The following is a 12850-nucleotide window of genomic DNA, read 5'->3' on the forward strand; positions in this document are numbered from 1 at the left end:
TAATCTAAAAAATCAATGAAAATGTAATAGACCATAACAACTTTTTTTGTTAAGAAACATCCAAACTAAAAAACCATTAATTCATAAATTTGCGATATACTTATATAAAGTTTAACTGCTACAAAACAACTTTTAAACAGATGTTCTCCAATACTTAAATGTGTTTTATATAACAAAATAATACTGGAATTCAAAATTTTTTGAATAAAACTTTTTTTTGAGAGGATGTTTCAAAACCCTTAAACATCAGACAGGTCTCTAATATTATCAAAAAATAAAGTTTTTCAAAAGTTGGGACTCAAATGAAGCAAAATTATATAAAAATTTCAAAAATATGAATCGTTTTATAAAAAACATTCAAAAAAAAATTTTAATTAAATTTTTTTTTAATTCACATTTTTAGTTAAAAAATGTTCCATTTACTAAAATCTAAAATAACAATTTTTATGTTTACATAAGCATAAAAAACAAGAGATTTATGCAGGATTCTTGCATAGCATTTAGGGTATTTTCAAGTGGGTTGAGTGTTATATGTTCCACAATATTATAAGTATAAACAAACTAACAAATAATATCTAAACATAGAAGCAAACAGGAAAACATAGTAAAAACATTCAGCTTGTTGTAGTACCCAAGATGTAAGTTTAAGACAAAATGTAAACACTAACAAACAAAAAACATCAGGATGACAAAGTATGTATTAATTTATTTTGTTAAAAATTGTTTCAAATAATTATTCAGATATATTTTAACTCCTAATTTTCGGAGCAATTTTTAATCATTAGAAGTTGTTATACTGCAAAGATAAACTAATTTTTAGCTTGATTTAGAGTTTGTTGTGCTTGATTTAGAGTTTGTTGTGTTAGGCAGGTTTCTAAATTTTTTTAAATTAGGTTGATTCTTTTCCATATGCCCACACACTTTTTCATTGACTAGTTTTGTCATATCTACCAGCATCTCTATTCATACCCCAAAATATTTCTAAAAGATTCCTGAATGGCTCTAAAATCAGAAATATTTTCTGATTTTAGCAAGCTTAAATTATCCAAATTGATCTTATCTTTGCAAGTTTAGCAATGTTCAGTGAATCCCGATTCTGTCCATTTTCCATAAAATACTGAATATTGGTACCATAAAATACTGAATATTGCAATTTTTGTAACACATCAGATTATCTTGGCAACTTATTATAAGACAAAATTGTGTCTGGGATAGGATGTGATAAAGTACAAGAAAAATTACTTTCTGCAAAGATGTTATCACTGGATAAAGTAGTGAATATTTGTTGTGCTTTGGAAAAAGCACAAGATAGTAATGAATTAGAAAATAATATAAGTGAAAGTGTAGATAGGATTACACAACAATTATATCGTAGAAGAAAAAATAGAGTAGTTCAATTAAAAACAAAAATATTTCTAATAGAAATACTGATCAGCAAAACAATATACAAAATTTGTCAACCTCACATCAGTAATTAAATACATTGTATTTAGGAAGTATGAAATCTGATTTAGTGTGATTCTGATTAGTTCTAAGTGGACCTTGGGTAACACAACTAAAAACAAAAAATGGAAAAATAAAATTCAAAACTGACACTGGTGGTGAAAAGTTTGGAATTAAAATAACACAACTACATGCTACTAATAAACAATTAATAGGTCCTGATTAAATACATAAATGATGTTTGATGAAATTTTACATGCATAATATCAATGAAAGTTAAAATATTCTTAAAACATTAGGTATTAGAAAATCACATAAACCACTAAACTTCCGAAATTCAAAATTTGTGAAAAAATCTAATTGACAACTTCATATTTGATTTGACACAACTAAACAAAGATACAAAACACAAATTTTATGAATTAAAAAGTGTAGATGATATTTTAGCCCATTCATATTTTGTCCAACAAGGGATCTATTTGGGTTAACATCATTTCCAGAAATCTTTAGTAAAATAATGGATCACGTTATTGACAATCTAAAAGGAGTGGTAAAAGGTTTGCATGATTTTTCATTTTTTGGCAGGAAGTAAGTATAATGAAAATCTATTTGCATTGCTAAGTAAATTTGCAGAACATGGAGTTGCCCTTAATTTAGAAAAGTGTGTATTTAATTAAAGAAAATTAAAAATAAAAAAAAATAAAAAAATCAAAGTTGATTTTTCAGGACATAAAATTTCAGCAGAGGGAGTGAAACCTATGACCAAAAAAATTGAAAAAATACAAAATTTTCCAAGACAAACAAATATTAAAGCTTTGCATAATTGTTTAAGTATGGTTTAGCTAGTTAATAAACTAGTTCAACCTTTGTGAGATCTTTTAAGTTCAAAATCAGCATAGATTTAAACTGAGAATCATACAAAAGTATTCAATGAGGTAAAAAATAGTCTGACAAATCTACTACTTTTGGTGCACTATAATGTGACAAAACCAGTAAATATGAGAAAATATGGAAGTTTATTATTTAGATTTAGTGTACACATTTACCAAAAACCCTTGATGGGGACAAACTGATTGTGCATCTAAACTTTTGACAACAACAGAAAAAAACACACATGTTTAAATATTTGCATGTGCGTTGTCAAAAACCAAGATGCTCGCAGTATGTCAAAGTATTTGCATAGGTTATCATGTTTAAATTGGAAACAGATCACAAAGCTTAAACTCCTACATTAAATTATAGTTCAATTGATGTCACTAAGAAATCAATAAATTAAAAAGAAATAATTAAAATTTTCATTTAATGCAGAGCATGTTGCTGGCAAGTCAATTACAGATGCAAAAGCAATGCCTTGTGCACCTGTGTCTTAACCTACAAATGATGATAAAATTGCGGAAAATTATCTTAATATGTTAACTGGATTATTAAAAATATACCGGCTATTTTAAAGCTAAAAATTAGACAGAAAACTGAGAATGATGAAGTTTTAAAACAACTGCAAGAAAGCATAGTTTCTGGATGACTGAATTAAAAAAATACTGTCCAGCAAACCTCCAGTTATTGGGATTTTAAAAATGAAATAGTTAAAATTGATCAATTCTTGCTGTATCAAAACCAAATAATAATCCCAGTTAGCATGCAAAAAGAAATACTTTCAAAATTGCAAGAAGATTACTTAGGAATGGAGAAGTGCAACTGTCATGCAGTCATACTGTTTTCTGGCCATATTTAAACAATCAGATTGAACAGTTCTGAAAGAGTGAAGCATGTACGAGGTATCTTCCATTAAAGCCAAAAGAACATCTTTTAGCTTGTGACACTCCAACACAACCATGGCAAAAGCTTGGACTGTTTTGTTTCAGTAGATTAACAAAAACTATTTAATTATTGCTGATTATTACAGCATGTGGTCTGAAGTTTTTCTTTTTTTAAATACCAATATAGTAAATGTAATACAAATATGTACAAAATAATTCTCAAGAAATGGTATTCTGAAAAGAATTAGTTTCAGATAATGATACACAACATACTTCAAAATTGTTTCATCAATTTTCTCAACAGTGATAATTTAGCACACAACAAGTAGTCCACACTATCCACGGTGGAGAGGCTTAGTAGAAGCCACTGTGATCAGTAATCAAACCTGATCAAACTAAAACTGATTAAGCCATCAGAAAAATTTATGTCATACAAGTAAATTTTCAAAGGTATCATAATAATACATAATACTCCGATAACGTGTGGCAAATCTCCAGCAGCAACTACTACATGGACAAAACAGAGAGATAATTTACCTGAATTTCAAGTTCAAAATAAGGAACTATGTGAAAAGTCTGGAGAGATAGTTAAATAGAGATAATCTAAAAACCACGATAAAAATGTGTGTACCTTTATACAATACTTCTTCAAGTAGGGTCAAAATGTGTCAATTTAAAACATAATAATTTGCAAATGAAGTCTTCAAGGTAAACTGATGAAGTGCAATCCCTAGATTTTATGAAAACAAATTAAATGTATGTAAAATCCTATTTTCACTTAGTGATGCATAGTGCATCTGTAGAATAAGAAAATTTGTATTATTTGCCAGAGAATAAGCTGTTGGATGAAATATTATAAATTTAATAATTAAAAGCTAAAAACAATAGAAAGACTGATTTATTGGAACATCGAATTCACCACAATAAAAAGATGTTGATTTTATAAAGTGTTGTTCAGGTAAAAAAAAAGACAATTTAAACCCTTTGATCAGAAACAACATCAAAAAGAGTCTTGGAAATGAGAATAATGAACAAAAACTATTCAGTGAAGAAGCGCAAAACAAAAACAGGAATAAACGATTTACCAAAACAACCATTTAACATTACAATATTGTATGTTAATTTGTTGCACCTGTTACTTATTTTATGTTATTATTTGCCTGTTATTATTTTTATTTTGTTATAAACTATATTGATAAGCTAGTAGAATAGATAAATAAAAAAAGAATTTCAGTATTGATAAATGTAAGTTTATTACACGATTGATGATCAAATCAACATTAACTCTTGTAAAAGATTCAGGAATTTTAATATCAGACAATTTAAACTATACTGGGCAGATTAGAGCATTAGCTTCAAGAGCAAACGGTAAGTTAGGAATTATTGCCAAATCTTTCAAATATAAAACTTAAATTCTTTCAAGAAGCTATATTGAGCATTGATGAGATCCCATTTTGAATTTACTCTTTTATCTATATGGTCATTCTATGCCAAGTGGAGCAAAGGACCCTCATGGACCATCTCAGATTTTGCTAAAACTTTTTGAAAACATCTTTTGAAAATTTCAGATCAATATCTAATATGTTTCTTGAAAAAACACTATTTATGTAGTGGTCAATTTTGCATTAAATTTCACTCTATAAATAAAAAGGTTTTTTTCATTGTTTTTAACAGCTAATACCTTTTGAACAAGTAAGTTTTATACTTCAACTTTAAGATAGCAAGTATGCCAATTTACTTTAAAGGAACAAAAAATTAAAAATCCAGCATCTTAGCTTTTTCCATAATAGTGGGCTAAAGTTGATGTTTTTGTTTTGGAATTGAAATTTTTGCTAATTTTAAAGAGCTTATCAAATTAAACAAGTGTAAAAAAAGTAAATATTTTAAAGAACTGTCTAAACTAAACCAAGAGCTTCTTTCTTTAAGATCCAAAGCAAATCTCATAGATTTTATTTGTAATTATCATGAGAAAGTTTACTTGTTGAGGTATAAGAATGAACATGGAAGGCATTGTTGTAACCCCTTGATAAAATACATTAAAAAAGTGAAAAGTAAGTTTTAATATTTAAATACTCATTTAATACAAATACAGTGGGTGGCTAAATTATTAGTTACAGTTTGTCACAAAAACATCAATTAAATATGGATTTTAAATAAATATAAATTTTCTTCTTCTTAATCTTAATTTAAGTGTTGCAAGTTTTGGATGCTGACCTCTCAAACTTGCTTCAAAAAAAGATTGAGTTATAGCATATGGAAAGCATTAAGTTGATAACATAAGAGCTCTTACACAAAAGGCTCTTACCAATGTATTAGATGTAGAAATAGCTGCGCTTGGTAAAATTGAAGCTGCTTTAAATATTTGAAAAAAACAAAGATTTAGTCAATTTTGTGGCCTAAATCAAGTCGAAATTTGACAAAGCATTGCCAAAATTCAAAAAAATCACATTCCTTACGCTCACTCCAAACTCTTACGCTACAAATTCCTTACGCTCACTCCAGTTTGTCAATAGAGAAAACTTTATTGTCAATAGGGAAAACTCTATTGACAATAGAGGAAACTCTATTGACAATAGAGAAAACTCTATTGACAATAGAGAAAACTCTATTGACAAAATATGGAATATTATCAAAACTTTCTCCAAAACCAAGTGGAAAACTATTCAAAAATGTAATTACAGAGGTTGTTTGAGTCTATTAATAAGATGAAAGAGTTAGTGTCGGTTAAAGTAGATGATATAAAGAAACATATCTAAAAAAATGACTTCTTTTAGTCAATATGGAAGAACTTTTGAGTTTAAAATATATAATTATCTTCTTTTTCGAAATTTTGTGAGCTAAGACCCAAACGGTGCATTCCTGTGGGTGGTGCTTCTGGTCTGCAGTTTGCATTTGCCAGTGCCACCAAAATGTAATGCTTCTTGTACAGAAAATTCAAGAATAGCTGATTACAAAAGTTTATTGAAATTAATGGTTTGAAGCATTGAAAATAGAGATTATATGCTGAATAGCTGTGATAAATGTCCTGGATAAATGTCTTATTATATTGGCACTTTGTTTACTGAAAATGAAATTAGCAAAGTTAATTTTAATCAATGACAAAAATTGAATTTCAAATGTACTTTAGTACCAGCAACTTTACTTTTAGATGAAAATGGTTTATGAAAGTTAGATTATTTACGAGAGCATTATTTTATATCAAAAGGTCAAGTCATCTTCTTTAAACATTTAAAGACTAACTTAAAAGAAAAACAACCTTGAGTTCTTCTTGACTTTGCAGAAAACTATAGTTTGCTAATACAGGATGCAGATTTTATAATATTGACTTGAAAAAAATCAATGAAATTAATTTTTTATTTGAGAATTTTTTTTTTTTTTGAATTTTGTAGATTTTCTTTATCACTTAAATAATTTGCAAATTTCAAATCATTTTGTTTGATTTTAATTTAAAAAAAGCGTTATAAAATGGGGTTTTATCATTTTATAACAAATAACATTACTTAATTCAATGCAATTAATAATTTTGTTAACTTCAGAGTTTGGAAAATACAAACAAATGATTTTAATTTGTTTTTATGGAAAATTTACCTGATATTAAGATTATAAACAGGTCCCCATTATTAATTATAGTTTTTATAAATTAACACTTTCCGATTGATGCATATATAAAAAAAAAAAAAATTAAGTAACAGATGCTTTGCATTCAATTAAAAAAATCTTGATTCGACTCACTTTGATGATTTATAACTTTTGAATCCAGCTCTCTAATCAACTGAACTTTTAAAAAAATATTTATCCACCACATGTACATTAACTAGCAATTTAATTTGGATTCATTTTTTAACTAGTTTTTAAGATTTTTAAGCTCTTTAAAGTTAACAAAAATTTAAATTCCAAAACAAAAATATCAACTTTAGCTAGCAATTATGGAAAAAGCTAAGATGCCAGACTTTTTCTTTGTTTGCTATTCTAAGGGTATCCATAACATACTTGCTATCTTAAAATAATTGGAATATAAAATCAACTTGTTCAAAGTTATTAGCTGTTTAAAACGATGTAAAAAACCTTTTTGCTAGGAGAGTGAAATTTCATGCAAAATAGCCAATTACTTAAATGTTTTCACCAGAACTTTATTAGACATGATCTGAAATTTTCAAAACATACTTTTGTTATGTATATGAACAAATCAAAAAGTTTCAGCAAAATCTAATATAGTCAATGAGGAACCTCATAAAAATTTGTTCTATTTGGCATGAAATGACCTTATATTTGAAAATCTACAGAGACCTGCAACTAACTGCTAATACAAGAAGGAATCAATTCAAACATAAGTTGTGAATGCAATAGGTGAAATGCTACTCTTGTAAACACTTCTTTACAAATCAAATAGATAACCCTAATAATAGTTTACCAGAGTCAACTAATCAAGCACCAACAGCGAATAATTTTAGGAGAAATCATAAAATCAACCATCAAATATTTTGAGTCATTTTAAGTAAACTTTAGCAAACGCAATATTATTATTTATTTATTGTTTAATTTAGTTAAATTATTTCCTAGATAAGGTGCTTGCAAATTCTATACAAATACTTTTCGCAATTTTATGAGTGTAACAACGCATTAAAAAAAAGTTTGCAATAGCACTTGATAATTAAGTGCCTATACTGAAACAGATAAATTTGATGTTCAGAGCATTAAAATAGGAACTGTTATCATAATCGTGAAAAAATAAAGGAAAGTTATTTACTTTAAAACGTGACTTTTAAAAATTTTAAACTTAAAAAGAAATTATTTAAAAAAAAAACTTAACAAAGATAAAATATTAACTTTTTAATTTTACTTTTAATAAAGTCGTGAGGTGAGAAAGTAGCTTCGTCCTTTGCTAGCTGCATCGAACTATTTGCAATAGGCTCGGCCATTTTAAATTTTGAAGGCGAAAAATCATATTCGAAAAATCCGCCGCGATGTTTCAGATAAAAAATATTGTTGAATAGTTGATTCAACAATGTTGAAAGCTTCGCAACATTAGAACATTCCCTAAAAAAGGAAAACAGGAAAAGGAAATATTCAACGGGTAAAATGAGGGAAAATGCGTAAATAAGGTTAGAGGCTCGGGGGCTTCTTTACAAACATCGAGTGATTTGGGGAGAACATGCTTAGGATTGCTGCTACAGTGGCTGAGGGTTTACGTTGGGGAAGCAGTATGATTAGGGCTTGGAGAAATTTTCCGCACTTTATTCCAGCATTTTACTCGTTGAAAGTTTCCGCATTCTACTTGTGTTCTAATAAAAATTATTTTGTTTCAACTAGATTCCTTTAACATACAGACAGGATTTCCGAGTAAGAAATGAATGACTTCTAAACAGGTTTCGTTATCAACTTAAAAACAAAATATAAACTTAGTCTATTTATTGAAACATATCCTCAAAGGCGTTCCTGATAGTCATTATATCTCGGTACTACACTTTCAATCTGACGTCATGTTAATTATATAAGTTTTTTTAATAGAAACTTTAATAGTTTGTCGGACTGTAATCAAAATATTGCAAATCCAAAAAAAGTTTTTATACAGAATACACATAAAGCTATTTAATTCTAGTGGGGCTTGTGGACTAAACTTGGTATTTATAACAGCTGTTTTATCATATTTTCAACTGTATAAAATTTTATGACATGAAATTTTCAATCAAACACTAGATTGTTATATATCGTTGGAAAGGTCTTCAATTCAGTATTTTAGAGGTGATTATCAAAATTAAACAATTCTACAAAAAGTTATGCCATTTTAGGTACCGAATTTGTGATATATGGATTTCTTGAAGAAACTGATCAAATTTTAATTTTTTTTTAACTTAAAACGTCATAACTTCGTTAATTCTTATCGAAATGTATACAACTTGGTATCAAAAGAAAGGTCTAACAAAGAACAATATGTAAATAAAAAGGGTGTACGAAGGGCGCGAGAGGGGCGTCTACAAAACCCTATATTATATTGAAAATTTTTTGAAAAGAAAATATTATTTAATTGAAATTTATAATTTTTATTTGTATTTTATAATATATTTTAACAGGGTACCATCAAATATGATTTGGACACTTTAGGTTTATTGAATAGAAGTCCTTTTGACTTCGGGCGCACCCTCTATAGCGCTAGCTACCCAATATCAAGTTTATTACTTTGTATCTTCATGCATTACTTTAAGTTCATTACTTTGTCATCTTCATGCTTTGTATCTTTATCTAAATGCATGCAATTTAGTATCAAAATAATGATTTCAGGGATAAACGTGTGAAGATGCGCAAGAGGATATTAGTTGGAAGCTCTCCACCCCTCAGACCTCGAGTAGGGTGGGTTAATACTCAAATATTATCTTTTTGTAATAATAGATAGTATTTATATTAAACACAAACTTTCCATACAAAAATCAAACTCAACTATATACAAAAACTTAATATAAAAAAAGATTATATACAAATATCAACTTAATAAATATATACATACATACTATACATACACCTATCAATAGGTGTATATAGCTTCACCTAAGTGAACCTATATACACTTATTAATAAGTATATAGATTCACCTAAGTGAACCTATATACACTTATTAATAAGTATATAGATTCACCTAAGTGAACCTATATACACTTATTAATAAGTATATAGATTCACCTAAGTGAACCTATATACACTTATTAATAAGTATATAGATTCACCTAAGTGAACCTATATACACTTATTAATAAGTATATAGATTCACCTAAGTGAACCTATATACACTTATTACACCTATCAATAGGCGTATATAGATTCACCTCAGTGAACCTATATACACTTATTAATAAGTATATAGATTCACCTAAGTGAACCTATATACACTTTTTAATAAGTATATGTATAGTTGTTTATTACTAAATTCCTAATTCCTTTGCCATCCCTTCTGCCACCAGAAGGTTTGTATTTGAAATGAGGCAGGTCTTTACCTCCATTCGGGGCCCATATGCGGAAAGCCCTTTTTGATTTTGGTTCCAGGGAGCTTCGGCACCAAACCAAGAAATCACTCCTAGACAAGCCTATATTTAAAAAAAAATTAAATTAGTGTTTGAAAAATGAAAATGAAAAACAAAAATTAAAACACAGTAAAAGACTTACCGAGGCGGCCTTGGTTTGGATTTTGGGTGCCAGATGGCAATTATGACGTTGATGAAGCAGGTAAATTTGTTATTTTAAATTTTTAATTTGAAATAAGTTTAATAAAAATTAAAAAAAAAAAAGTATTACCCTATTTATAATTTTTTCTCTAAACAAACAAAGAATGAAACAAATAAAATACCAGTCTGCAGTAAATGCTCTCCAGCAGCTAAATGAATAAAAAGTATATTATAGCTCAATTTACAATTTATTATAATTTATCATATATATATTAACGCAGCATTTATTGCAACAATAGAAATCTACTAAGAATTTCCTTTCTTTTAGCTGAAAAAAAAAACAAATTTACAACTTCATTAAGATATATCTACCAAGTTCCTCTCTTTTGCGAGCTAAAAAAAACATTATAATGAAACATTGGCAATATTACAGCATTTAGTTCAAAACTAATTAGTTAATTATAAAATTAAAATGAAATATTTTTACCAATCTGCTGCTTTATCACCACTAGAATAAAAGTTAGTTCAACTTATTCAATATTTTTTATCTTTAAAATATTAGAAAAAACAAAGCAAATCAAAGACCAATACCTTTTTTAAGTTCTAATTCTTTTTTGGTTAAATACACATAGACTATTTTAATACACTTTGTAACAAGATTTTTATACAAATTTAAACAGATTTCATATCATAAAACATACCTATTTCATTTTCTTCTGCTTTTAAATATAAATAACTATAATTAAACTTTGTTGATTTCAAATGAACGAATTTATGAGTAAAAAAATAAAAGATTGAACATAAAGAAAAGATGAAGAAAATTAGTAATAACCTATTTACATTAATACACAATTCATACTGAATAAATCAAACTAACAAAAATGTGCAAAAAGAAAATGCAAACACAGACATAAGGGCAAATCTTCATAAATGCAAACTTAAAAATTTTACAAAAAAGTAAAGTGCATTGTATGCACTGACTGAGTAAAATGAGTAGGAAAACAATAGAGAAGAAAAATACATACAACGACTGATATAGACATACTATCATCAAAATTTACATACATACATGCTTTAGATTTTGGTTGGGGAAGACTTTACATTAATTTTCTTATATTTATTTATTAAAGCTATTAAAACTGTTTGGCTCACATGCCAGAGCACGATTACACACTTATACTTCACACATAATGAGGTTCACAGTTATGAAATTCATTTTTAGGCAGTTGTGCACTTATAAATTTAACTTAGTTTACTAACCCTTACGCAGTTCTTCTAGTGCCTCTTGGTCTAAATAAAAACAAATTTGTAGATAAACTGATGTATATTTTAGTATATCCTTATAAATACTTATAAAAGCATAAAAATAAAATATAAACATTAATAAACCATAATTAAAATCAAAATATACCTTCCAAAAACTCTTCATCAGAGCAATCATTATAGTAGAGGTCTTAAAAAGTAGTTAATTTTATATTTAGACCAAATTAACAAATAAATTGTAATAATAGTGATGTTAAATCATCTAAGGATAATAATAGGATAAAACATTAACAAGTAAAACAAACAACAGAAAAAAGTTAGAATAAGCAGACTAAATTAACAATATCAATAATTTACATAATATAAACAATCGATTTCTGGAATATAATAAAATCACAAATTATAACCTACACAATAATGAAAGCTGATATGTAATTTTATCATTTTTATTAATACTAAAAAACAAAAAATTTCAGAAAATATATTTCACTAATATTAAACATTTTTCATAACATAAACACACAGCAATACTAGCTTCAAATATAGTTACTTTATAGTGTATACATATTGTATTCTAGTAAGAATACAAACAAAATATAAAAATAAGGGTCATCCATAAAGGACGTCACCATTTTTATTGCAATTTTATACCCCCTCCCTCTCCCTTGTCACCGATTGTCCTTTTCTTCTATACCCCCTTGAAAGGATGTCATAAAATTGGGATTACCTTATTTGACAAAAAAAAATCTTTTTTTGATCTCCTTCTATATTTTATGAACTTCTTTTTGACAATCGGCTTTTTATTAATCAGATGAGTATTATTATAAGATTTTAGAAATGAATTTAAGATTATTTTTATCCTCATTTGATATGGGCATTGAAAGCATGACGTGAAAATAAAATTGCAGCAGACAATATCGAGGTTTGATAACTGCTGCCACACTTTTAAAATGTAAAATAAAAAATACTCTTAAACAATAACTTTTTGAAAAGAATTGTTTACATAGTTTCCCATGTAAATAAAGTTAAAACAAAAAATAAAATAATCATTGTCATTTTTTGTCCTTTTTATCTTGACCACCTCCCTCCCCCTGTTGAATGATGTCCTTTATGGATGGCCAAATAGATTTTTTTTTGATTTTTTTTTTAAATTTAAATTAAATAATTTTCTATTTAAGTTAACATTTTACAAACATTGATTTAATCCTCTGCTGAACGCAGTCTTTTTTCAAC

General features: G+C 27.3%; 1 protein-coding gene across 1 annotated transcript in view; it reads right to left on the minus strand.

Annotated features, from left to right (window-relative positions):
- The window catches only part of LOC100210841 (NAD-dependent protein deacetylase sirtuin-1), a 30134-nt gene extending 21934 nt beyond the window's left edge, over positions 1 to 8200 (minus strand). The window contains exon 1 of the mRNA XM_065813545.1: positions 8041 to 8200. Coding sequence (XP_065669617.1) covers positions 8041 to 8119 — 79 coding nt within the window. The 5' untranslated portion in view covers positions 8120 to 8200. The remainder of the gene's footprint in view (positions 1 to 8040) is intronic.
- Positions 8201 to 12850: the final 4650 nt, after the last annotated feature.

This window comes from Hydra vulgaris, chromosome 12 (genome assembly GCF_038396675.1).
Source record: "Hydra vulgaris chromosome 12, alternate assembly HydraT2T_AEP".
NCBI lineage: Eukaryota > Metazoa > Cnidaria > Hydrozoa > Anthoathecata > Hydridae > Hydra > Hydra vulgaris.